Source organism: Syngnathus leptorhynchus, chromosome 7 (genome assembly GCF_054491065.1).
Source record: "Syngnathus leptorhynchus isolate UIUO chromosome 7, UIUO_Slep, whole genome shotgun sequence".
Classification (NCBI taxonomy): Eukaryota; Metazoa; Chordata; class Actinopteri; order Syngnathiformes; family Syngnathidae; genus Syngnathus; species Syngnathus leptorhynchus.
This window is the reverse complement of record NC_141201.1, coordinates 4,402,910-4,427,500: the sequence shown is the minus strand read 5'-3', so window position 1 is coordinate 4,427,500 and position 24,591 is coordinate 4,402,910. Positions and strand designations below refer to the sequence as shown.

The 24,591-nt window shown below is 41.7% G+C and overlaps 2 protein-coding genes and 14 non-coding genes across 17 annotated transcripts; 8 read left to right on the top strand and 8 right to left on the bottom strand.

Moving 5' to 3' along the window:
• Positions 1-5,325: 5,325 nt before the first annotated feature.
• trnar-ucu (transfer RNA arginine (anticodon UCU)) lies at positions 5,326-5,417 on the top strand. The gene is given in 2 exon segments: positions 5,326-5,362; positions 5,382-5,417. It is a non-coding gene; the product is annotated as a tRNA-Arg (tRNA).
• Positions 5,418-5,789: 372 nt separating this feature from the next.
• Positions 5,790-5,861, bottom strand: trnag-ucc (transfer RNA glycine (anticodon UCC)). Its single transcript has one exon. It is a non-coding gene; the product is annotated as a tRNA-Gly (tRNA).
• Positions 5,862-5,962: 101 nt separating this feature from the next.
• Positions 5,963-6,054, top strand: trnar-ucu (transfer RNA arginine (anticodon UCU)). The gene is given in 2 exon segments: positions 5,963-5,999; positions 6,019-6,054. It is a non-coding gene; the product is annotated as a tRNA-Arg (tRNA).
• A 341-nt stretch (positions 6,055-6,395) lies between these two features.
• On the bottom strand, positions 6,396-6,467 carry trnag-ucc (transfer RNA glycine (anticodon UCC)). Its single transcript has one exon. It is a non-coding gene; the product is annotated as a tRNA-Gly (tRNA).
• A 101-nt stretch (positions 6,468-6,568) lies between these two features.
• Positions 6,569-6,660, top strand: trnar-ucu (transfer RNA arginine (anticodon UCU)). Its single transcript is given in 2 exon segments — positions 6,569-6,605; positions 6,625-6,660. It is a non-coding gene; the product is annotated as a tRNA-Arg (tRNA).
• Positions 6,661-7,001: 341 nt separating this feature from the next.
• Positions 7,002-7,073, bottom strand: trnag-ucc (transfer RNA glycine (anticodon UCC)). Its single transcript has one exon. It is a non-coding gene; the product is annotated as a tRNA-Gly (tRNA).
• Positions 7,074-7,174: 101 nt separating this feature from the next.
• Positions 7,175-7,266, top strand: trnar-ucu (transfer RNA arginine (anticodon UCU)). The gene is given in 2 exon segments: positions 7,175-7,211; positions 7,231-7,266. It is a non-coding gene; the product is annotated as a tRNA-Arg (tRNA).
• A 370-nt stretch (positions 7,267-7,636) lies between these two features.
• Positions 7,637-7,708, bottom strand: trnag-ucc (transfer RNA glycine (anticodon UCC)). The gene has a single exon. It is a non-coding gene; the product is annotated as a tRNA-Gly (tRNA).
• Positions 7,709-7,809: 101 nt separating this feature from the next.
• trnar-ucu (transfer RNA arginine (anticodon UCU)) lies at positions 7,810-7,901 on the top strand. Its single transcript is given in 2 exon segments — positions 7,810-7,846; positions 7,866-7,901. It is a non-coding gene; the product is annotated as a tRNA-Arg (tRNA).
• A 370-nt stretch (positions 7,902-8,271) lies between these two features.
• On the bottom strand, positions 8,272-8,343 carry trnag-ucc (transfer RNA glycine (anticodon UCC)). Its single transcript has one exon. It is a non-coding gene; the product is annotated as a tRNA-Gly (tRNA).
• Positions 8,344-8,444: 101 nt separating this feature from the next.
• trnar-ucu (transfer RNA arginine (anticodon UCU)) lies at positions 8,445-8,536 on the top strand. Its single transcript is given in 2 exon segments — positions 8,445-8,481; positions 8,501-8,536. It is a non-coding gene; the product is annotated as a tRNA-Arg (tRNA).
• Positions 8,537-8,892: 356 nt separating this feature from the next.
• trnag-ucc (transfer RNA glycine (anticodon UCC)) lies at positions 8,893-8,964 on the bottom strand. The gene has a single exon. It is a non-coding gene; the product is annotated as a tRNA-Gly (tRNA).
• A 101-nt stretch (positions 8,965-9,065) lies between these two features.
• On the top strand, positions 9,066-9,157 carry trnar-ucu (transfer RNA arginine (anticodon UCU)). The gene is given in 2 exon segments: positions 9,066-9,102; positions 9,122-9,157. It is a non-coding gene; the product is annotated as a tRNA-Arg (tRNA).
• Positions 9,158-10,087: 930 nt separating this feature from the next.
• Positions 10,088-10,159, top strand: trnag-ucc (transfer RNA glycine (anticodon UCC)). The gene has a single exon. It is a non-coding gene; the product is annotated as a tRNA-Gly (tRNA).
• A 327-nt stretch (positions 10,160-10,486) lies between these two features.
• Positions 10,487-15,852, bottom strand: rhoub (ras homolog family member Ub). The gene is made up of 3 exons (XM_085916061.1): positions 15,444-15,852; positions 13,421-13,479; positions 10,487-12,209 (listed from the first exon to the last, which is right to left on the bottom strand). Exons 1-3 carry the CDS (start codon positions 15,661-15,663, stop codon positions 11,754-11,756), a joined length of 735 nt encoding a protein of 244 aa, XP_085772187.1. The 5' UTR covers positions 15,664-15,852; the 3' UTR covers positions 10,487-11,753.
• Positions 15,853-16,664: 812 nt separating this feature from the next.
• Positions 16,665-24,055, bottom strand: rtn2a (reticulon 2a). Of its 2 annotated transcripts, none has more exons than XM_085916500.1 (10): positions 24,025-24,055; positions 23,438-23,491; positions 22,727-23,236; positions 22,450-22,632; positions 19,251-19,458; positions 18,689-18,827; positions 17,775-17,844; positions 17,645-17,691; positions 17,513-17,571; positions 16,665-17,415 (listed from the first exon to the last, which is right to left on the bottom strand). In XM_085916500.1, exons 1-10 carry the CDS (start codon positions 24,053-24,055, stop codon positions 17,340-17,342), a joined length of 1,377 nt encoding a protein of 458 aa, XP_085772626.1. In that variant the 3' UTR covers positions 16,665-17,339. The 2 variants fall into 2 exon arrangements, with proteins under 2 accessions (XP_085772626.1, XP_085772628.1); XM_085916502.1 differs by having other exon boundaries at positions 22,450-22,623.
• Positions 24,056-24,591: the final 536 nt, after the last annotated feature.

The following is a 24,591-nucleotide window of genomic DNA, read 5'->3' as shown; positions in this document are numbered from 1 at the left end:
GTACATAAATGCTAGACAACACTCCCCAACAGTGCAAACTTAAAAAGTTTGGCTCCATTTTTGTGTGCACTACAATAGTAACATGTCAGCTCTTGCCATCAAAGTACTTCTATCTGTTGTATTGGAGTGTCCTGTTGTTATGGCAACAAGATAATCACACAATGAACAGCATGTGTCCATTAATAGCCACTCATGGAAGGATTAATACTTCCATTTGAACAAGAGCGGCTAAAATGCTGCAATAACAGAAAGTAATTAAATGTTCCATTGTTCGAACTGGCTTAACTCTTAACACTTATTTAATGAGAACATTTTATACTGCGAACGTCGTAATACTGTTTGTTTTTTGTTGTTGTTCATGACAAAACACAAATTGTGCCGGTTAATTAGGTATTAAAAGTTTCTGCAGCAGCTCTTTGTTCTCATGGCGGCTGTGGTGAAAAGCAGCTTTTGGAGCCGACTCACAGCAGACGTCATGACCTGGTTCCCAAATTGTCCCGCCCACCAGGCGTCCTTTTCGCCGTTTTTAACGACTCGGCTTTACTGACATTTTGCTGGCGGATGTCCCGTAAACCCACAAAAGAAGGAAGCGTTAATAGTGAAAGCTTAAAAGGACTGTCGTCAAAGGCGCAGAGGATTTTTTTTTTGGGGGGGGCGGGGGGAGGAACTCCTCAGAGAATATTGGTGATGGCAAATAAAAGACATTTGCTTGTAAACTTTACTGGGAGTGAGAATGTCAAGACAAACATTGTGGGCACATGTAGTGTGTAATTCCCTCCAGCTTTGTTGACTGCTCTGAACCAAGTCCTCATACATCTTGTTATCAGTTCTTAATGTCAGCCGGGCAGCCCTAGGTGGGTCCAGACACGTAGTCTGGACAGTGTCTGGGGTCAAGGCTCGCCTACAGAGCGCTCCTCATAGGTCACATCCTGTCCGAAATGTGGCGAGGAGGGGGCGGACTTTTTCTAACCATGTGAGGTGGGAGGCAGAATGCCAAAGGTCAGGATTGCTTTCTCAGATTTCAAAGCTTGCTCGAGGGGGCAGAGGTGATGAGGTCACTGTGGATAGTTTAGCTCTAGTTAGGGCCACTGCGTCGCCGCATGCGCATCACGATAATGGCTTCCGCAATTAAACACAAAAAATGGAAGCAGTTGTATCCTCTGAGTGTTGGTACCTAAAACACTTCCATTGATCCAGCCAATAATTTCAATTAATGGTGAAGAATGTCCCTTTCATTGAACTTTTAGTTTGCGTCCCTCGGAAGAAAGTGTTTGGAGAACCCTGATCTCGAAAGATCCAAGTTGTTGTTTTGTGAAGCACTTGAGCAGGTGTTATCTTCCTTTAGCGATAAAGAACTTTGCGCACAGCATGACATGACGCAAGGGAAGGAGACCAACTGAGTCGGGCTTACATAAGCATCTCCAAAAACACACACACACACACTTGCTGATCCAGATGTCGCGTGTGTGTCAGTGCACTCTTGACAGACACACACGGAGAACGTCTGGACACGAACGCCTCTGTTTCCCATCACCGTGAATCCACTCAACATGTGTTCTGGTCGACCGCCAACCACTCACACTGATCCACTTAGTCGGAATCAAACAAGCCGTGATGAAACTGAATACTTCAGACCGAGGCCGCTCGTTAAGATTTATCAGCTTGAGTCTTGAATACGTCATGGTGAGATAAAGGGGCAAAGATGTGAAAACAGGCAATTTAGTAGCAAATCATATGAAAATATAAAAAATACTAAACACGAGCAGTCAGTGGTGGGAAGTATCAAAGTACTAATACTAAAAAAAATTGTCCAACCAAATATTCATGTTGAATCAGACAGATATGATTTTTTTTTAAATAACACACTAAACAATTAGACAATTGGAATTAGCACACATTCTGTCATTTAAAGTGACATTTATTAACCCCAAATTTATTTATTTATTTATTTATTTATTTATTTAATTTTTTATTTTATTTTTTACTTATTATAGCACTGGAATTTGTTGGGGTATATACCTTGAAGAGCATCTCTTTACAAACATTGCAAATAGTTGTTTTTTTTTATTGCGACTTCAGCTATCATCTGTTTACTCTCGGAATAAATGCAAATATTTCTTGATTACAGAGTCCCGTGTCCAATGGGGGAACTATGTGAAGTACCCGGAAGTGTGTTTGTGTGTGCGCCACATGCAGACAGCCTCCTTTGTCAGGCTTATCTGCACCGTATGGGAGATGAAAGAACCGTGGGCTGCCTGCAATCACATAGCGCAGGGGGAACAAAACAAACTGATAAAGAAAAAGAAAGGAAAGAAAGAGTAGAAGAAGAAATAAGGTTAAAGTCATGCAAAGCAAATATGTCCCAGGTTGAGAAGATTGGATTTTAGTGAAAGAAAATGACACAAGACATACTTCAAACCATCTGAGGAAAGCAGACAAAAAAAATTGAAAAATAAATTATATAATCTTGTATTGGGAAAAATAGGAAGTGCTTACACAGCAAACTCAATAGAAACAATAAACTATGATGGAATAATTTACCTTTAAGTCTATCTTGTAACAACCGAAACCAATTAGTGTACAGTCAGGGACAACTTGAGCTTTGCAAACTTTCCTTATCAAGAAGCGCCGAACATGTAGTTAATATCCAGCGAGACCTTCAAAAGCACAAGGCCCGATTGTGACATAAATCAAGTTATGTATTAACTCCAACCTCAATAGACGACAATTCCGACCATATGTCAGTCCTGGAGATAATGAAGCGATAACGTCATTGAAAAGAGCTTCACGAGTGGAAATGACAAGCCTCTGTTGTGTTCCGATGAGATAAAAGCAAGCCATGTGACATGAATGCTGCAATAAAAGTCAGTAAAGTGTTTTGGAAACTTCACTGATAGCGGTCCGCGGTTGAACCATGGAAATATTTTGCTATCGGTTTCCTCAACAATAAACCTCTTTATGCCAGACATCACATTTATAAATAGAAAAGACTGTCCTTCAATGTCACATGACCTGTTCTTCCATAATAATAAAATATCAGGCGGTTCTATTTTAAGCTGACAATAATAATAATAAAAGGACACAAGCTTGATAACAAGGTTAATAATACAACGGCTGAGATCCTTTGATAGCATCGTTCTGCTTTAAAGCGCCCGATCAAATATTCAAACGAAATCCTATTAGCAACAATATTCCCGCCATATTGTGTTAGCTAGCTTGCTGACATTGCTATTTAGCGTTGGATAGCTAAAGATAGCTAGCTTAACATCTACCTCGTCATAAGATTAATTGAAAGATTTGACATAGTCAAAATTAGTTTTGTGACATTAACGCAATCAATAAATCTAATTTAAGAAATATGTTGCTAACTTGCATTGAACAGCTAAATCACTCAGGAGAACAATTAGCTCATATTTTTTGTTGCTGTACTTGCTTAGTTGCTCCACTTGCAACTCAATTTAAAATACCAGCGTTACAAAACTGACATTTTTTTTTTCCAACCTGATTTACGTCAAGAGTAAGAAATTCACAAGCTTCAGTGTAGGTGTCTCTTAATCATGGCCCCAGACATATTTGCATCGCATTACAAGGGCTTGGGCAACAGTTAATCCCAAAGACAATGCACAAAGTGGAGCACAGTCTACGTGTCGGATCCCTCCCCACCCAACGGATCTGACTGGCATAGTTAATGTTCCTCCTAATCCCACCCAGCAAGCAGCGCTGCAGTCATCACGCTGGCAATCATCTGAGGGGGGGTCCAGGAATCCCTCAGCGACTCTTAATCGTCCAAACTGATTACCAACCCGCTCAATCCTCGGGGCAAGGCACCGTCAGGCCCGAAACAGTTCTCCGAAGTTACGTAAAGTCTCGCGTTCGTGGGGGCCGGCGAAGGAATTCGACAAATTTGAAGAGAATTATCGAGGAAAGAGGTGACAAGTGATTTATGAGACAAGGTGCTCTTTGAAAAAACATCTACAACCCTACGAAAACTGCTAAGTCACTGAATCCAACGCAAATACACAATTAAAATTTTTTTCCCCCCAAATGAGATTGTGAAGAGTTTCTCCACCTAGCTACAAACCAGTGATAGTGGGAATTTAGCCCAATTGGCTGAGGTACGATCAAGTTTCACAAAACGCTGAGGACTAATTAGGCAGATCAATGACTGCCAAAGCATATACCACAGATGCTGCTTTAGCCCATTATCTTGACATAAAATGGCCATTACATTTTTTACAGGGCATTTAGCCACCATTTTTTTGGTTTGTGGATTAGGGTGGAGAAGTTCAAGTATTGGTGGGAAGATTTTTACACATTTACTCACAATTAGTGGTAGTGAAGGAGAAAATTCTCTTGCTTGAAAGCGGAGGAGACGGTAACTTGGCCTCCTCCAGAACTCTTCTAAAAACTGTTTCCCTCTGCAGATTGAAAACATTAAGATTGGAATGGCGAATATGATACAAGGTTTCAACAGTAAAACTTTAGAACTGAATTTATCTGGATGTGATACAAAACTCAGCTCGCATTATTTGTAGCAGAACATCACAGCTTGAGGCAAAGATGACATAGCGGTACTTTTCCACATTGCGACAAAGAGAGTCTCCAAATCGGCCACCCAAAGTACCATCAACAGGGAAGATGTACAAAAAACAAGTTGAGTTACCGAAGTAGTTATACTAAATGCTGCCGACAAATTACACTGACCAATGACTGCCAACGCATGAACCACAAACACAGGCTTAGCCTATTATCGTGTCATAAAATGGCTACCAAATGTTTTATGCTGCATTTATTCACCATTTTGGGGGGTTGTGGATTAGGTTAAAAAAAGATTAAGTTTTGTTGAGAAGAATTCTCCAAAAAATCAATTCAAGCGATTGTGACAAGATGGAGGAGTTAGAGAGGCAAAGTGTTCCGACTTAACTCCCCGACACACACTGAGGCTGGACAACATAATCGTGTATCATCTGCCATGCGGCACACACTATCTAGCGGACTAGCTACATCTCCAGCTATCATTAAGTCAACAAGGATGAGACATTCTCTCGATCTCTTGTATGTGTTGGCCATAGCTATGAATAGCTGGACAAAATGTCTTTTGTAAGCCAATAATCATCTGATCGAGAATAGCTCGAAGCATTGGTGCCAGCAGAACCTCTGCGGCTAAATCTTTGACTGCAACTTTAACTGTTTCATCACTTGGACTCTGTTACTTTCTCTTTGCAGTAAAAAGTCAATCACTTGCTTTCTCCAGATCTAGAGCCTTTCACAAGAAAGGTCAAAGAAATGCATTGGCCGGGAATCGAACCCGGGTTAATTGACAGTGGCTCTGTAGCGCAATGGACAGCGCATTGGACTTCTAGACAACTAGCATTGAAGTGATTCAAAGGTTGTGGGTTCGAGTCCCACCAGAGTCATCCTATTATATTTCCTGAACAACCTCTTTCTTAAAAAAACTGTTCTTTGTAATCATGCAAACCATCTGTCTTTTCAGACATTACCTCGCAGCATCTGTTGTTAGCAGTTAGCATAGCCACACAGCTAACCAATGTAACTGGCTATCATACCCTGTTACATTAACATATTTTCCAATAATGAGAAGAACAATTGAACTAGTCTTGTAGACTAACATTACTGTTATTATTATAGTAGTTATACAACAGGTTTGTGAAATATAAATTGAGTATGTAACAATAATCACAGAAGTGCTTTTGCATGAGGCTCTGGGGTGCAAAGATATTCAGAAGCATCAATAGATCTGGTGCCTTACACAAGAAGCATTAAACGATTGCATTGGCCGGGAATCGAACCCGGATCAACTGCTTGGAAGGCAGCTATGCTAACCACTATACCACCAATGCTTTGAGTACACACTTATAATCCAGATTTGAAGTGATACGGTAGTCAACCAGGCTCAATTTTAGGATATAGCTGGATGAAAAACATGCCATTTCATGACAGTGGCTCTGTAGCGCAATGGACAGCGCATTGGACTTCTAGACAACTAGCATTGAAGTAATTCAAAGGTTGTGGGTTCGAGTCCCACCAGAGTCATCCTATTATATTTCCTGAACAACCTCTTCCTCAAACTCACTTCTCTTAGTAATCATGCAAACCATCTGTCTTTTAAGACTCTACCTTGCAGCATCTGTTGTTAGCAGTTAGCATAGCCACACAGCTAACCAATGTAACTGGCTATCATACCCTGTTACATTAACATATTTTCCAATAATGAGAAGAATAATTGAACTAGTCTTGTAGACTAACATTACTGTTATTATTATAGTAGTTATACAACAGGTTTGTGAAATATAAACTGAGTATGTAACAATAATCACAAAGATATTCAGAAGCATCAATAGATCTGGTGCCTTACACAAGAAGCATTAAACCATTGCATTGGCCGGGAATCGAACCCGGATCAACTGCTTGGAAGGCAGCTATGCTAACCACTATACCACCAATGCTTTGAGTACACACTTATAATCAAGATTTGAAGTGATACGGTAGTCAACCAGGCTCAATTTTAGGATATAGCTGGATGAAAAACATGCCATTTCATGACAGTGGCTCTGTAGCGCAATGGACAGCGCATTGGACTTCTAGACAACTAGCATTGAAGTAATTCAAAGGTTGTGGGTTCGAGTCCCACCAGAGTCATCCTATTATATTTCCTGAACAACCTCTTCCTCAAACACACTTCTCTTAGTAATCATGCAAACCATCTGTCTTTTAAGACTCTACCTTGCGGCATCTGTTGTTAGCAGTTAGCATAGCCACACAGCTAACCAATGTAACTGGCTATCATACCCTATTACATTAACATATTTTCCAATAATGAGAAGAACAATTGAACTAGTCTTGTAGACTAACATTACTGTTATTATTATAGTAGTTATACAACAGGTTTGTGAAATATAAACTGAGTATTTAACAATATTCACAAAGATATTCAGAAGCATCAATAGATCTGGTGCCTTACACAAGAAGCATTAAAGCATTGCATTGGCCGGGAATCGAACCCAGGTCAACTGCTTGGAAGGCAGCTATGCTAACCACTATACCACCAATGCTTTGAGTACACACTTATAATCAAGATTTGAAGTGATACGGTAGTCAACCAGCCTCAATTTTAGGATATAGCTGGATGAAAAACATAGCATTTCACGACAGTGGCTCTGTAGCGCAATGGACAGCGCATTGGACTTCTAGACAATTACCATTGAAGTGATTCAAAGGTTGTGGGTTCGAGTCCCACCAGAGTCATCCTATTATATTTCCTGAACAACCTCTTTCTTAAAAACTGTTCTTTGTAATCATGCAAACCATCTGTCTTTTCAGACATTACCTTGCAGCATCTGTTGTTAGCAGTTAGCATAGCCACACAGCTAACCAATGTAACTGGCTATCATACCCTGTTACATTAACATATTTTCCAATAATGAGAAGAACAATTGAACTAGTCTTGTAGACTAACATTACTGTTATTATTACAGTAGTTATACAACAGGTTTGTGAAATATAAATTGAGTATGTAACAATAATCACAGAAGTGCTTTTGCATGAGGCTCTGGGGTGCAAAGATATTCAGAAGCATCAATAGATCTGGTGCCTTACACAAGAAGCATTAAACGATTGCATTGGCCGGGAATCGAACCCGGATCAACTGCTTGGAAGGCAGCTATGCTAACCACTATACCACCAATGCTTTGAGTACACACTTATAATCAAGATTTGAAGTGATACGGTAGTCAACCAGGCTCAATTTTAGGATATAGCTAGATGAAAAACATGGCGTGTCATGACAGTGGCTCTGTAGCGCAATGGACAGCGCATTGGACTTCTAGACAACTAGCATTGAAGCGATTCAAAGGTTGTGGGTTCGAGTCCCACCAGAGTCATTCTGTTATATTTCCTGAACAACCTCTTTCTTAAACACACTTCTTTGTAATCATGCAAACCATCTGTCTTTTCAGACATTACCTTGCAGCATCTGTTGTTAGCAGTTAGCATAGCCACACAGCTAACCAATGTAACTGGCTATCATACCCTGTTACATGAACAGATTTTCCAATAATGAGAAGAACAATTGAACTAGTCTTGTAGACTAGCAGTATTGTTATTATTATAGTAGTTATACAACAGGTTTGTGAAATATAAAGTAAGCATGTAACAATAATCACAGAAGTGCCTTGGCATGAGGCTCTGGGGTGCAAAGATATTCAGAAGCATCAATAGATCCGGTGCCCTACACAAGAAGCATTAAACAATTGCGTTGGCCGGGAATCGAACCCGGGTCAACTGCTTGGAAGGCAGCTATGCTAACCACTATACCACCAACGCTATGAGTATAGCCCTTTAATCAAGATTTGAAGTGATACGGTAGTCAACCAGCCTCAATTTTAGGATATAGCTAGATGAAAAACATGGCATGTCGTAACAGTGGCTCTGTAGCGCAATGGACAGCGCATTGGACTTCTAGACAACTAGCATTGAAGTGATTCAAAGGTTGTGGGTTCGAGTCCCACCAGAGTCATTCTGTTATATTTCCTGAACAACATCTTTCTTAAACACACTTCTTTGTAATCATGCAAACCATCTGTCTTTTCAGACATTACCTTGCAGCATCTCTTGTTAGCAGTTAGCATAGCCACACAGCTAACCAATGTAACTGGCTATCATACCCTGTTTCCAATAATGAGAAGAACAATTGAACTAGTCTTGTAGACTAGCAGTATTGTTATTATTATAGTAGTTATACAACAGGTTCGTGAAATATAAAGTAAGCATGTAACAATAATCACAGAAGTGCCTTGGTATGAGGCTCTGGGGTGCAAAGATATTCAGAAGCATCAATAGATCCGGTGCCCTACACAAGAAGCATTAAACAATTGCGTTGGCCGGGAATCGAACCCGGGTCAACTGCTTGGAAGGCAGCTATGCTAACCACTATACCACCAACGCTTTAGATGCAGTCCAACAACCAAGATTTGAAGTGATACGGTAGTCAACCAGGCTCAATTTTCAGATATAGTTCGATAAAATCCATGGGTACTCATGGCTGTGGCTCTGTAGCGCAATGGACAGCGCATTGGACTTCTAGATAACTAACATTGAAGTGATTCAAAGGTTGTGGGTTCGAGTCCCACCAGAGTCATCCTATTATATTCCCTGAACAACCTCTTTCTCAAACACACGTCTCTTAGTAATCATGCAAACCATCTGTCTTTTAAGACTCTACCTTGCAACATTGGTGGTTAGTAATTAGCATAGCTGCCTCAATTATTTATTTTTTTCCGAGTGGTAGACACTGACTCAGTTTGCAAGTAGTTATAGTCTGCTGCCTGATTGCTTAATGGCACTCTTCCCTGGAATTCATATGATTGCTATGGTGTAAGCTTCAATTGTCTTCATTCTTTTTGGCTTTTTGGCCCAATGTTTTGCATAACTATTACAAGGATTTACATACCAAGGATACAAGTTGGTTCGTAGAAAAAAACCCAAATCATAACCTTGGAAGAAATGCAGTGCAATATTCGCTGTTTAATATAACCATTATAATGATTCTGACCAAAATTTTGTCTGTGGATAACCAAAGTCAGATTCTTACTCGGAAAAAGCTTAAACGTGGCCTCGGGTAGCTCATTGGACTTCTGGAACTAACTTTAAGTAAAATATTTGGACAAAATGTACCTGAAGAATATATTTTCAAACAATAGTCCAAGAAGTTGGCAAGTCCAGTCCAGAAGAGCTGCTTTCCTGTGATTTAGAAATCTCCCCTCTTTCACACACTTGATCCAAACGATTTGGGTCATTTTCAAGCTTCTCCAGCTTGCAGGTGTGCTGCATCAGGGAGAACTGCAAAATGAGGCGGGACCGAAGTCCCTGAGGACCGGACTTGCCTACCCTTGCACTGGTCTCTATAATGCAGGGGTCACCAATTCCGGTCCTCGAGGTCTGGTCATGGTTTCTATGTCTCCCTGGTGCAGCACATCTGACTCAAACGATCAGATTGTCAGTCCCCAAGACCCGATCCCGTTTACCATTTTGTCACTTCAATTGTTGAACTTGAAACTACCTTTGCATAGCGTTGGTGGTATAGTGGTTAGCATAGCTGCCTTCCAAGCAGTTGACCCGGGTTCGATTCCCGGCCAACGCACGGTTTTAATGTTCCTTGTAAAAGTCTCATGCTGAAGCACTTACATGACATTGTTACATAATCCATCGTGTTCCACGCATGCTATGTTATAAATTTAAATGACTACAGAGCCCACAGTATTGAATTACTGCTGGTCTAAAATAATTAAGGTCACAATAAGCATGATCATTTGGGTGCAATTTTGTCTCTAGAGACCCAGAACCTTATATAGAAGTACAATTCAAGTTTATTTTATAATAGTTTAAAATACTATAATTTTTTTTGTGTTCATTCAAAACTAGCTAGAAGCTACAATATTAGCACGATACACATGAATCGAGAGGTTGGTTCAAATGTTTCACATTTTATTTGGTTCCATTCAAACAGCTCAACAAAATCGCTCTGTTAAGTATCGCTTACATTATGGTGACATTACAAACATCATATTAAGAGGACATATTTATAGACTATGTAACATACATAAAGGAAAATGGCACATTCATGCATCTGCTTTGTTCATGATCAGTCGTATGCCCGGAGGGAACAGATATGAAGAAACAGACAGAGCGTAAATGAATGACGGGCTTCTGAAAAATAAGAAGCAAATTCTAGAATGAATCTCTTTGGTGGTCGATAAAGGAGCGGCAATGTCCAAGATGATAGCTAAGGATCTATCTCGGGCCCACTACAACTTTACATATGACAATGACTGATTTTGGCACGCTATGTAGTTCGAGGTAAGCACTCGTTGTGTAGCTGACACTTGAGTTTTAACACCACCGGTCCAAAGGCCGGGTCATTTAAGTCAGTCTCGGAACTTAACACCACCCAACTCTAGTTAGTCATTAATGGGATCGGGGCACCTTCACCTGCAGTGATACGGCCTCATGCCAATTATGAGGAAGTGTCAATTATGATATTGGAATTTTTTTCGGGCTTGGTTTCAATCCCCCTGTGAGTTGTGGGGGTCCACTGTATTTGATATATTTGCTTAATAGCACTCTGGCGTCAATTCTACAGCTGAGTGTTAAATCCAGTTTTAATCATTTGATTTGAAAAAATATTCAAAAATAGACACATTTCCATGAATCAATGAGGATAAGTGGAAAATAAAGAAAGTGCGGCAGAACTGGATTCCCTGTACATTCAGTACACAACCAAGCAGTTCATTTTGGTGTTCATTAGTAAAAAAAAAAAAAAGTGAAGGTAGTAAATCAATTAAAGGAGGTTGAGCAAATCATTAGCTTAAAATCATGATTTATGAAGTTACAAAAAAAAATGTGCTTGCTAAAAATGATCGCTGTAGTTGAATCAAGGCAACTGGACTTTTCTCATGTGTTGACTTAGCGACAATGACGCTAGTAGGCGAACAAAATCCATCTCATTTCATCATGTTTTGAGTTTTGGCGGTAGCAAAGTTGAATTACAGTTTACAGCCCATATAGATGATATAAATTTGAATATACAAAATATGTTCTCAGTTCACATGCTGATTCCAGCTCACATTTGACTAAGCAGTCAATGTGTGGTGAAAATTGCATAGTGTGCGATTTGGTTGGACGCTGCTCTCAGTCACATGGTTGTCCTTTCATCCTTAAATTTGCGAGTCCGCCTTCTATTGGACGCACACGTACTTCTTCCACCACGACTTGGAAAGCATCTTCATCTTATCAGCCGTGCTGCGAACCTTCCTCTCCCGCCGCAGCCTCCGCTCGCAATTACGCAAGCCGGCGGCGATGGCGGCGTCGAACACTTCCTTGAGGTTCTTCTGCGTGAGCGCCGAGCATTCCACGTAGGTGACGGCGCCGATTTTTTCCGCCAACGCGCGGGCGTCTTCCTCGGCCACGGGTCTTTCTTTTCGCCGAGCTAGCTCGATGAGCACCTTGACGTCCTGTCGTAAATCGCACTGCGTGCCCACTAGGAGGACGGGCGTGAGCGGGCATCGCCGGCCGATCTCCGGGACCCATTTCTCCCAGACGTTTTGGAAAGACGCCGGGCTGACCACGCTGAAGCATAGCAGCAAGGCGTCGGTGCGGCTGTAGCAGAAGTGACGTAGCTTGTCAAATTCGTCCTGGTGGAGACACACACACACAACAGTCAGTTGATCTGCCAGTCATTCAAAATTGTTGTAAGCACAACGAAACGAAAAACAAGTAACTCCACTTTATTCATTACATATGTATTTTAATTAATAATGGACATCAGGATAGCCACCAGAATTTTTCCCACCCATTTGCAACCTTAATGGCTTTTTCACACTGCATTTAGTAATCCAATTGGTGGCGGCTTGATTTCAGAGTGGGAAAAACAGTATAAAAAGGCAAACCCAAATCCCTCACAACCTTAACCCAAACCAATCCTCCTCTGTCTCTTTTCCAGGGCTGTCTGAATAATCCCGCTTTTCCCAAATCCATCCAATATCCATTGCTAGCGCCTTAACGTGTAGCTCACACCATCGGCAGAGCACAAGCATTTCTGGCACGTGGAATTACATAAGTGTCGACTTTAATCTGCTCATATTTGCCCTTACACGCCGACCAGCACTCATGTGTGTGTGTGAGTAGTTGCTGCAGCTCACGACACGTTTCCGAGCTCGGTATTAGGAGAGGCTCAATAAGTGAGTTGGCAATGGCCGGCAGGCTTTATGCATATCAAATGTGCTGCTCCCAGAGGCGGGTTCATCAGAGTGTGCTTATGAAACAAGGCTCCGACATGACTCCACACTAAATAATCACGCTGTGTTTCACAACCGCAGTTTGACACGTTGACTTTTTAAGTTTCAAGACGTGGAAGTCTTATTCAATCATACGGCAAGCTAACAAGGTAGAAATCTTTGCCAATATTATTTGGGTCCAGTAAAAATTTGGTATGCTGCCATCAGAGCGGTTGCTATTGTGTTTTAGATTCTGCTATGCTCCCCATTATCCCATTGATTCATTGAATAATCAATCATTAATATTTCATGAGTATTGTGAGCGACGTAGGTGGCGAGTAATATATAAAACTATTCGTGTAGTTTATTATTTACGTTTATTTCTCATTTCATTCCATCATTTGAATTCAACTTTGAAATGGGTGATGAATCATGCATGATACCATCATTCGCCAAGAATCACAAATATGTCCTAATGTCAAGTTACCAGTCGAGGCAAATGGCCACCACACCCAGGTTCTTCTTGAAGTCAACCTAGATTTGCTTTTTTTTTTTTTTTTTTTAGAACTTTACAAAAGTGCCTACATTAAATTGTAAATGTCATTTGTCAGCTTGCGTGTCAAACTCACCTGTCCGGCAGTGTCGCACAATTGTAGTCGAACTGGGCTTCCGTCCACCTGAACCACAGCTGTGGGAATACAAAAAAAAAAAAAAAAGATTGGATTGGGATTCAGACACAAACACACACGCCAGTGGGACAGTTTGTACTCATTGGCTTTGTTTTTGACACAATTCCAAGCGTGATGGAAGCAGATTATGTTTGTTCAGTGTGACTCTTCCATTGGGCCTCAGTTTTGAAAAGAGCGTGAGTCATCTGTGTTTCAACGACGGGGGTCATTGCTTTTTTTTCGATACAAAGCAACGGGCACATGGAAACGTTTACAATGAGCCCAAAGGGGTGTGGGGGTGTGTGCGTGTGCGCGTGTGGTCGCTCGTATCCACCTGATCAAAGCAATGGTTGAAACCCGCCGACTTCATCATTGCACTAACAAAGAAGCATATGGAACGACGACGACTCAAAGACCAAGGAATTAAATAGAATTAGCATTAAAATGAGAAAAAAACTTTTCTCCGTTTAGTCTTGTGTTACCATCGAACATATGATACTTATTGGCTAATCTGTTGCAAACTCCTTATCGTGCCCATCGCGCTCTTCGACACCCCCTTCCTCCCGCCACCTGCAACGTTGCGTAACTCCTCTCAAGTCAACTTTCACACACACAAAAAAAAAAATAGGTCGCTCTCATTCATACAGCGGGGAACCAGAAAGAAATGACATCATCCCCGAGCGATGACCCCCCCCCCCCCCCCACCCGACCCGCTTCCCTGCTCACAACGCACACAATCATTCTCTGTCAAGACAATCTGTGCCTGTGAGCCTCTGTGACAGATGTGGAGGGGAGCGCCCACGGGTCAAGGCTGACGACGGCAACAACGGGCCCGCTTGTGCAACCCAAAACCTGACAGCGGGCCACTCAGTGGCTCTTTGTGGTTTCCCTTCCCACACTTTAGAGTTTTTTTTTTTAATGAGGATTTGTTGAAGCCCCGTCGCGTTTTAAACCTCATTAGCGCAGAGGCCAACATGTATGGCTGGAGTTATCAAATACTTTTTTTATGATTGGAACCAAATAATCAGATTAAAATGAATTGATTGAAAAAAATTGCACATGAGGCACAAGTATTGATATCTGGGGTCTCCATCCTCATTCATTACTCTATTATGTAAGTGTGTACGGCTTTATAAGGTTAAGCCTAGACTGGTGAGTGACGTGGGTGTCGATAAATGAACATTAAATAAAAATAAAACGAACTGAGGCAGTGATTGTTTCACCGACCAATGGAGCCCACTTATTTGTTCCACCACGCTTTGAGAAACACTGCACTATGCTATCAGTGATTCTAAGAAAAATTGAGCCTTTGTATGTAAAAAAATGTAAAGACATTTTTACTCTGGAAGGCATTCTTTTTCTTTCCATCATTTGCTATGGGAATAGTTGCTTCCAAATTCAAACAATATTCAAAAAGCAAAGCCCTGGCTGCAGAGTTGACACTGGCTGAATTTGATTATGACATAACGCACAATGTCAACTTAGTGAAAATCACTTTCATGCACGGGTCAACTCTCATTGGGTTGCTAATGTTTCAGCAAACAAAAGCTTGCAGAGACACGTTCGGAATTGGCAACAAGATCAGGGAGAGGTTAAACACATGAAACCAAACACAAACTAAATAATTATTATTACTATGGCTATGGGACATGGAACAAAATTTGGGTGGGTGCTTAATCTCACCCGTAACAGACAGGTAGAAACACATTCATGCAATCAATGCCAAGAATTTGATTAGTCTTAATTCAATAAATCTAATAAAAAGCACAAACGCCTAAAACTTTAGGGCTACAAAATTTTGTCACTGGGGTGGTTGCTTCAATGCAGGGGGGAGCAACATATGGCTCGTGGGCCCCTGTGAGATCACCAAACAGAAATAAATACATAACTGGGTCAGACAAAATAGGCAGATAAAAAGTTGTTAAATTTCAGATTGATGGATCTATAGATAAATCAATCGATAGATTTTATTCATTGCGTTTACCGGAAAAATCGTCAAAGGCGGTGGGCACATATTTGGTGGGGTATCCGTTGGTGGTGTAGCTGACAACCAGGCTGGTCTTTCCCACCGCTCCGTCCCCGAGCAGGACGCACTTGAGTAGCCGCTCATGAGGCTGCCCCGGCCGGCCACCTTGGACATTGTGCGGCGGCACTGGTGGAGCCATGGTCGGAGGGTATTCCATAGAGGTGGAATGAGGGGACATTCAGCAAGATCAGTCAGCGAGCTCCCACATCAAAACCTTGGCGTTCCACTTTTAGAAGAAAAAAGAGAGCGAAAAAAAAAAAGACGTCGACTTTCAACGGAGTTTGGTCATTGTCACGTATCCTACTCATCCTGCAGGCTGCATCCTGGTTTTTACATACTCGGCTCATTTGCATAACCCCGCCCCCTTCACGTGGTGCAAAGCATGTTTTGGACCATACTGGTGCCATCTTTATTTATTTTTATAAACTGCCACGAGAGAAGCGATAAAATTACTTTTAGTGGGTGTGCACTCCAAACTTTGGTTTATGACTTTGCGCTTTTGTGCCAATGGTATTGCATAAAGTTGACACGCGGCGCAGGCTTTGTTGAACATCTCAAATGTCCATTTTAATTCGATTTTCAACAACTAATCTCACACCCACTGACCTATTTTAACGGCGGACTCCATATGGAACTAACACTAGTGCAAATTCTAAACAAGTATCACTTATTTTGCTTATTAAGTACCGACATTTAAATGTAAAAGCATAGTATTGTTCATAAGAAACAAAACAGAAGTTTACAAATAAAAAGCGCATTTAATATTAGAATTGTAAGAAGCTGTCACGTTATTTTATTTGAATATTAGCTGTACATTTATTGGAGATACTTCAACGATTCAATTGAAACGTATTGCACGCTTACATATAATCTATAATGGGGTCCAAATTTACTCCTATTGCATTTTCAAATGTTTATTCTTGTTTTTGTACTTATGAGTCGAAGTCGTTTGACATGTTTGAACACTGGACTTTTGTCGTCCTCTTGTGGTAAAAAACAGCAGCACAGCATGAATTGAATCCCCTAAAATCAAGTTTGGCAATAAACCTTTAGTGAATGAAGTTAATAGATAAAGATTATATCAAATGTCTGACTATAATACATGAATTTCACAGGTTAAAAATTGATGAAGTAAATGGACATTACAGAATTTGAAGCCAAGAGACTGTACATGTTGGAGACTATCCCGACCAACTTTATTATTTCTAAAAGTGATTTTACTAACAAGATAACCATTGTCATGTCATCACAAAGGCATCATCCAGGTACAAAAGTCCATTCTTTGTAGGAGAGGGTGTAGGTAACCAAGGGATGTGTTTGTTTGTGTGAAGAAGCGTAAATAATTCCTGAATACACTTGATCCTGCATTTAGAAAGGCATCATACATTTCCTCATCCTTTTTATCATCATGATGCCCCACCAGCTTGGCCCATACAGTACGGTCATTGATGGTCAATAATGCACAAAGTGATGAGATGATGTGAGGAAAAAAAAAAAGAAGAAATGTCTGAAAAAAGACAAAAAGTGACTTTAATTGCTTGAGTGATTTCTTTTTCCTCACACGCACGCATACACATGAAACAATCATGAGAACACAAGTCAACATAAAGTTTCAGGAGCCTCATTTGGACGACAGCTTTCAACAGACACTTACTTGGGTATTAAAAAAAAATTTTTTTTCTTCATACGTCTTGATTAAGAATCAACCCTCTAAAAAACCCAATAACTTAGTAAACACCACATCTCCCTTTCGGAACTCAGCAGCTTGGTCATGTGGAGCTGGGACGGCTTGCTGGGTAAGACATTGGAGTGACGGGCCCGGCAGCTCCTCGTGATCCTGTCATCCGTCAGTGTTTATTGGATTTTTTCTTTGGCATCACCCGGGGGCAGATTGGGCGGGAGAGCACCGCTGTGAGCCAGTCTTCGAAAGCTGCGTGAGAGAAACAAAAAAAATGGATTTGGAATTTGGAGGGGGGAAAAAAAAAAGATATATATCCATCGATACCACAAGATGGCGCTGTACTCACAAGTCTTTAACATTGTCAACGGTTGCTTGGATCTTTCCAATGAAGCCGTCCACTTTCTCCTGAGACGCATAAAAGTCAAATAAGCAATCAAAAGGGCACGACAGCAGCGGCAAGAACGAAAAAAAAGTTTACCTGATGCCGGCGGTAGAAAAGTGGCAAAGAAAAGAGTCCAATCACACCTGCGCAAAAGGGAGGGAAATGAGCTCTTTCACTTATCGGCAAACAGCGAGCTTGTTAAATATTTCCAGAAGTGATGTGGTACCGATGATGAGGAGGGTGAGGCCATTGCAAAGATCTCCCAGGTATGTAACAAGGTAGAGCAGGACCAGCAACTATAAAACGAGGGAGGAAAAAAAAAACAGATTGATAGTATTCGTCATTAGGCTATAAAGTGGAAAAAAAAGTCACATACAAATGAGAGTAAGTAATTTTGCTGTTGCCGTGGCGACACACAAACATAGGAAACTATGCAGCCATCACGCCAAAACAATCACTGGTTTGTGGGGTGTACTCACTTTTGTTGCCTGTGGTTTCGATGTGAATAGTGTTGAGGTAATTTGAGCAGACCTTTTATTTTTATGTTGTCAACTGGACAAATCTAAAACGCGACCACTTGTCTTTTTACAGTGTCCTATAAAAATCTAAAAGAGGTTCCAGTGAGATCATCTGCTACGAAAAGAGTTAACGGTGGCATCAATGGTGTCAGTGTCTCCCATTATACTCCCAGTCAGTGTATCCCAATATGGGACACGACGCTCTGGGACAGGGGGAGGGACTCCATCTTATCCCGCGCCATCTACGTATCCCCGTGCCTCCTCCTCCTGCTGCTGCCGCACGTCATGTCACATTCCAGCCAGGTCAGGGTTGACATTGGAAGGTCCTCAGGTTAGGGCTCACTTAGCTCACACTCAATCGACATGTACTGCTAATGCTCTGCAGCCTTTTCTATGTATAAACATAGGCTGTTAATAGCCCAAGTGCTCAGGCTAAAGTTAGATTTCTTCACTTTAATTTACCGATAAATAAGTAGTGTAATAATTTGAAACAATGTGATTTTTTTTTGTGGACCTATTAGAGAAGGGTGTATGCTATTAGCCTGATAATTATCAATCACTAAATGATGGGGAGTAAGGTCTTGGAAGGCCGAGAACTCAAGAGACAGCCGTCCTTTCTCACCTTGAGGGATTCAAAGAGGTTGCTGACAAAGAAGAGTCTTTTCAAACTGTCCACAGCTTGCAGAGTTACGACAATGACCTTTTGCATGTTCAACTGAGCCTGCTCTCCACTCAAACTGATGTCCATCTCCAAGTATGACCTAACACATATAAAAGATAACGGATATTAGAAACGGACGTAAAAAAAAATAGCCCAATTATGGGCCAAAAAGAGACCGACCCAACTTTTGGGGTTAAACTGCTCTAGACCATCAAAACCACAACAAAAAAAGTTTTTTCTGTAAAACAACAGAGTACTGATTATATGCTAGTGAGTCTTGTTATATTGTTTGTCTACATGTGTTGCTGCACTGTTGATGCTAGTTTTGTTAGCCCCTCTATGGTGTTTTGAATTGTGTGTTTGCATTAAGCTAACAGACTGTTTTAAATTATGTGATTGGGTTATATAGACACTGTTTACAATTCAACTGGCAATACACAATTGGGTTGCCACTATATACAGATTTTTTTTCACATATAGTATATCGTCCAGCTCTAAACAACACTGAAAGAAAAGCGCTTACTTAAAAGGGTGTTCTCCGTCGCCCCATTTGAGTGCATGGAGGATATTGTAGTAGATGCGCACCGACATGGTGACGCAGACGACGGCGAGAGACACCGTGGACACTACAGTGATGATGCTGAGCTGGAACAGGCACAGGAGACCCACCACCAGGCCCGTCAGGATTATTCCCGTTCGCTCCATATCCTTCCAGTAGATCAGGTCCATGACTGGAAGATACGGAGATGGAACGAAAATGAGAAAATACGATGCCTCTTCATGCCAGGATAATTAATTGTGTGGTTGTAAAGTCTAGTTTTTGAATGTAGTTAATTGTAAACACGGAGTGATGCAGCGGTATGTTAGAAGTATGCAAGCTCTCGCTAGTGGTACATGAAAGAATCGCTGATGAGTTGTGCATCAATTAAGTTGCATTTGCATTTAATTTTTAATTTTTTTTATTTAATAATCTAATCAATAATGTTTTTTAGTTTTTTATTATTATTCTCATCTACCTACATACATTGCTGTCTCACTGTATTTAAAATTTTGAGCATGGCAAAATGTCAATGCGTTCAAAGATGGGCAAGGAGGCTAGAGTAACGGTCATGGGGGTGACCTGAGGAAGAAGAATGCTTTCCAGCTTCCAATATGAGATGCCAGAGCGGCAAAGAGGATACATACGGATCCAGCCCAGGCTAAATTTAGCCCTCAGATGACAGAGCGAAGCAAGCGGTCGAGGGGAATTTAAATACTGTCTTTCACGACACCTGCTGCCAGGCGTCAACAGCGTTTTTTACACCCGCTTGGTTTCCCCTCGCTTCGTCACCCGGCAACAGCTGCCCTGGAGACTGAACAGTCGCGGTTGTAATAGAATTATGAAACACACCGAGTGATTTTGTTTGGAGTTTTTCTTCAGGAAGTTTGGATCATGGCAGTGTTTTTACTATTTTGGTTCACTAAGTGAGCTACACAAAAAGGGAGGAAATATATCGGTAACCATGTAAATGAACTTTTTAGATATTTTTCTTATTTTGATGGAGCCCATTAAAACTAATCATTCAATTGTTTACAAAGACAGAATGTTTTATGCAGCTCATGTTCGTATGAGGGTGCAATTCATTCATACAAAATCATTTTTCAGTCCATAATCATTTCATCATTTCAGGCTATTCATCTGTTATTATTATATATTATTAACCAATTTGGTGAAAATAGTTTTGGGGAAAATACATTTTGATTCACTCTTGAATGCTCACGCTGACTAACTCTATGCTAGGGGAATGGGGCAGCATTATGTCATTATGTCAAGACTGAAAGTCTAGATGTTTCTTTTACACAATGATGAGTAAAAATAGACAAAATTATGTCCTTTTTTTTGTAAAAAATGGACCACTGTATTGCCTGATTGCAAAAAGAACTGGTCAGCCACAAAGATAACTACATGCAGCCATTCCTTCTCTTAAACTGCTTAGTCAGCTTTTTTGGTAAACATATTGATTTATCACTCGTGGTTTCGAGACTTTTGAGCAAGATTTTGGCAAAACAATATACACACAGTCCACATCGATGAATACGCGAGAAAGAAAACATTAATGTGGACAAAGGCTGACAATGCTGTGCTACTATTTGAACACACTCTTCCTGCACTCAGTCTATCAGCAGTAAGGATTATGAAAAAAATAAAAAGACCGCCGTTGCCCTGATGGCATCTTTGATTTTTACAATGAAGCAATGTTGCAAAGTGTCAAAGAAGGGCAGGAGTACACCTCAGGTTCCACTGCCCTCTCATTGTGATTCAACCTGCTGCCATGACAACCTGTCAACTAGCATACAACACTGGCAAAGTGTGCAAATGCATTACATCATTCCCCCCTTTCTTGACTATTATATTTGTAAACATATTTCAAGGCTGATCAGCTATAATCATTACACATTTAGAAACCTCTCTGAGCAAAGGAAACTGACCTATAACAACAGCAAGCTGCAGACACACTACCACAATTACATGACCGCTAATGTGTCAAATTAAGACTAATGTGGGAGAACATCGCAATTTCCAAACATGTTGAGGAAGCAGCTGCCTTCCGGATCACACAATTCTTGGCACGTTCATATCAACTCGATCAAACTGGACTATGCTAAGCAGTGCAACCCAGTTTAAAGAAGCTGGGGTCCCCATTGCTACTTCTGCATGGACCACATCGCTAAAAAACATCAACACATCATCCAGATACAGTCGGTTGACAGCTTTTTTCCATTTTCAGCCAAGTTTACTCACCTTTGTTGGCCATTTTGGCTGCCTTGCCACCCTCTCAACCCAGCGTGCTCCCCACGACCCCCCTGAGCTGTTTTTGGCCAGGCCCTGCTCACTCAGCAGCCCCCAGCTCAGACAGACCAAAATAATCTCTCCTGCTGCACCGCCCACTCCCACTACTGCAATGAAAAGGTTTTTTTTTTTACTCGGAAAGACTTCAGTCACGACTAGTAAGTGGTCAAACACAAAACCTCTACTTCAAATCTAAACGGAAGCATTAAAAATATGAATGGCTGCGTAAATATTTTTGCTATGTCTATTAAAACCAAACTAGTGAAACATCTGAATTATCAGAGAGGATTTAAAAATGTGGGTTTGGTGCAAATAGTTGAAAATATAATAAATGATCCATTTTGCCAATTCTATTATTGGCAATATTAAACCTATTATTGGTGTGATGCGCAGTAGTGTCCGAAACATGAAGCGCCCCAATAGATTAAGGTGGGCTATTTATTTGGGACACTCTAAACTCTGTCAGCAGCTTTACTGCACATTCATCAAAAGTTTCAACGCAACCCCCAGCACAAAAACACACACACTAAAATAAGCCAAGGTCTGACAGTCCACTTAAAATGCCACAGAGCAGGAAAAAAAAGAGTAGGTCCACATAGCAACAAGCTAACATAAAGGTGAAAATAATAACGACAAATCCATCTAATCTACTAATGAAGTGATGCACTTCGAGGAGACGATGTGTTGAAGCTATCACCCCGTGTCGGAAGTACATTCCACACAATTAGCTGATCATTCCTGAATCCCGGAGAGATGGTTGCCGTGGTGACGGGGCTTTTCAAGGGTGAGGATCTATCTTAGCTTGCTTTTGAAGGATCAATGTGAAATCTGATCTGATTCCATTCACCAAGCGCCTCTCTTGCTCAAGAAGTGACAAAATAAGGATGTGTACCTGTTATGTGTGGCCACACTGTGGCGCTGTCTGAGGGCTGTAGGGCTGAGTCCCAACACGGGTTCAGCGGCTTTTCCTGAGTATCTGGAGCGATAGCATCCGGGGAGATGGTTTTGGGCTCAATCGGTTGCAGGGGCTCCGCTGGAACGACGAGTGACTCAGGCTCGGAGGATGCTGCCTCTGCTGGGAAAAAGGGATGACATCACATGACCACCATCATGCATTGCAGCCCAGATTCCATTTTTTTTTTATTTTGATATTGTGGAATTGATTGTACCTGGAAGTATTGGTGGTTGCGTTAAAGTTTGGATCAAAGTGCTCTCCTCACTTAAGATCCCCGTGTCGCCCTCCTGAGTCTCTACATCCACAGATTGGGGCGATGGCTGCATTGTGACAGTCTCATTTTGCCGCCTCCTCCTTCTCGGGCTGGTGGTCCTCGCGTCTACGCCGCCCTCTTGCTCATCCGCCTGACCCGTTAAGCCATGAGGGTCCCAGTCGCCGTCGGGGGAGTCCAGCGGCGTCTCCGGGGTGTCCGTACGCACCAGGGAGGTGCGGCTTCCCCGCGAGCCGCCCCGGCGTCTCTCCCGATGGGTACGTGAGCCTCCAGCAGATTCGGCATCGGCGATGGCGATGTAGGAGAAGGTCAGCTCCAGGGAGTTCTGACGCGGGGTGCCCCAGACTGACGGCGAGGAGGCCAGTGTGTCGTCATCATCGTATCCGACCTCTTCATCCTCGGACCAGTCCCTCGCCGTTTGCAGCTCGTACAGCTCCGACTCCTCGTTACCACCTGGAGTATTTTTTTTTTTTTTTTAAAACACTATATTACACTTTTTTTGTGTGCTGAAAGCATCTTTTTGAAATCAAAAAAAGCAAGCATGCCATCACTTGTAGATCTTCAATGAAAGTATTTTGAGGAGTGTGATGTGTTAGACAGAGATGCGCTATTATTTTTTTTTTCCCCAACTAGTCAAGAGTGTAGCTTTCATACCGTCAGTGCACGGGGGCGTCGAATCTGGAGTGGAGGCCACTGAGCCATATTCCTCTGCAAAAACAAAACAAAAGGACAGCACGTTTATTTATTTATTTATTAAATATGATTCCTCTGAACACTGGCTTGAATGGTTGGCAATCAATACCGCTTTAACTTCTATGCTAAAATCGGGCCTAAGTCATTATCAAAACCACAATTAATAGTACATTGCTTTGGGTATGTTTTTGTTTTTTAATGAAAACAGTGGTCCGTGGCCACCGGTGCAAATTTCATCAATAAATCAACACACTTGCTTTTGCTATGAATATAATATCAATCTCTTTCAAAATGGAACAATCCAATCATAATAAAGTCATTTAATCTTTCCTGCCCAACATACAAGTACAACTAAGTATGCAAAACCAACAAATAGTGCTCGTGCCCCCCCCCCCCCCCCCTCCCCCCTTGTGTTTATCAACGAGAAGGATAAAACGAGGGCCAACATACGATATGGCTCGCCATAGAAAGATGCTGAGCTCCGGCCATGAGAAATACAGCTATGCTCTCGCGTCAGCTGTAAAGCGAGGGAAGATGAGCAGACTCACGGCAGTGGGAGAATCCTAAGACCTGGCCCATACTCCATCAAGACATCGCTGAGCCCTCCCAGCCTGGAAGACACCCCCGGGCCTCCCCCCTCCACTCCACTCCCATGTAATGCCAGGGAATCTTGTGGAAAAACCCTCTGGTCCTTCTCTCGGTGGTCCTCGGTGATGTGCGTGAGCAGCTTCCTGCCTCAGACACTCAGCCGCCCCGCCCTACCTCACAACAGCATCCTCCCCCCCCCCCTCCTCCTCCTACTCATTCTGCTTGCTATCACATCAGCGCCGCGGCTGCAGCTAGCAGCACAGTAAACGGCCAGACGCATGAGCAGAATGGCTCTGCTCTGGAGGTCTGGTCGTCACGGACGAGTCATGTGAGCATCTAATGGGGGGAGAGAGGATGTCAATAATAAATGAGATGAGAGCAGACAGCATATGGACCATAGTATGTTGTTTTTGTCTTATACAAGGTGGGGGAGCAAAAATCCATAGCTTATTAATTTATCAATTTATATTAATACATTAGAAATGTTGTAATAGTTTACATAAGGACGAATAGGTGACTTGATATGT

Excerpts from the sequence above, each read along its gene's own strand:
- rhoub (XM_085916061.1), bottom strand. The coding sequence starts at position 15,663 with ATGTCCCCTCATTCCACCTCTATGGAATACCCTCCGACCATGGCTCCA. Across the intron at positions 13,480-15,443 it reads CGCCTTTGACGATTTTTCCG|CTGTGGTTCAGGTGGACGGA; the intron begins GTAAACGCAATG and ends GTATTCCCACAG. Across the intron at positions 12,210-13,420 it reads TGTGCGACACTGCCGGACAG|GACGAATTTGACAAGCTACG; the intron begins GTGAGTTTGACA and ends TGTCTCCACCAG.
- rtn2a (XM_085916500.1), bottom strand. The coding sequence starts at position 24,055 with ATGGGCCAGGTCTTAGGATTCTCCCACTGCC. Across the intron at positions 22,633-22,726 it reads GCAACCACCAATACTTCCAG|CAGAGGCAGCATCCTCCGAG; the intron begins GTACAATCAATT and ends CCTTTTTCCCAG. Across the intron at positions 19,459-22,449 it reads AGTGTGGCCACACATAACAG|TCATGGACCTGATCTACTGG; the intron begins GTACACATCCTT and ends CGTATCTTCCAG.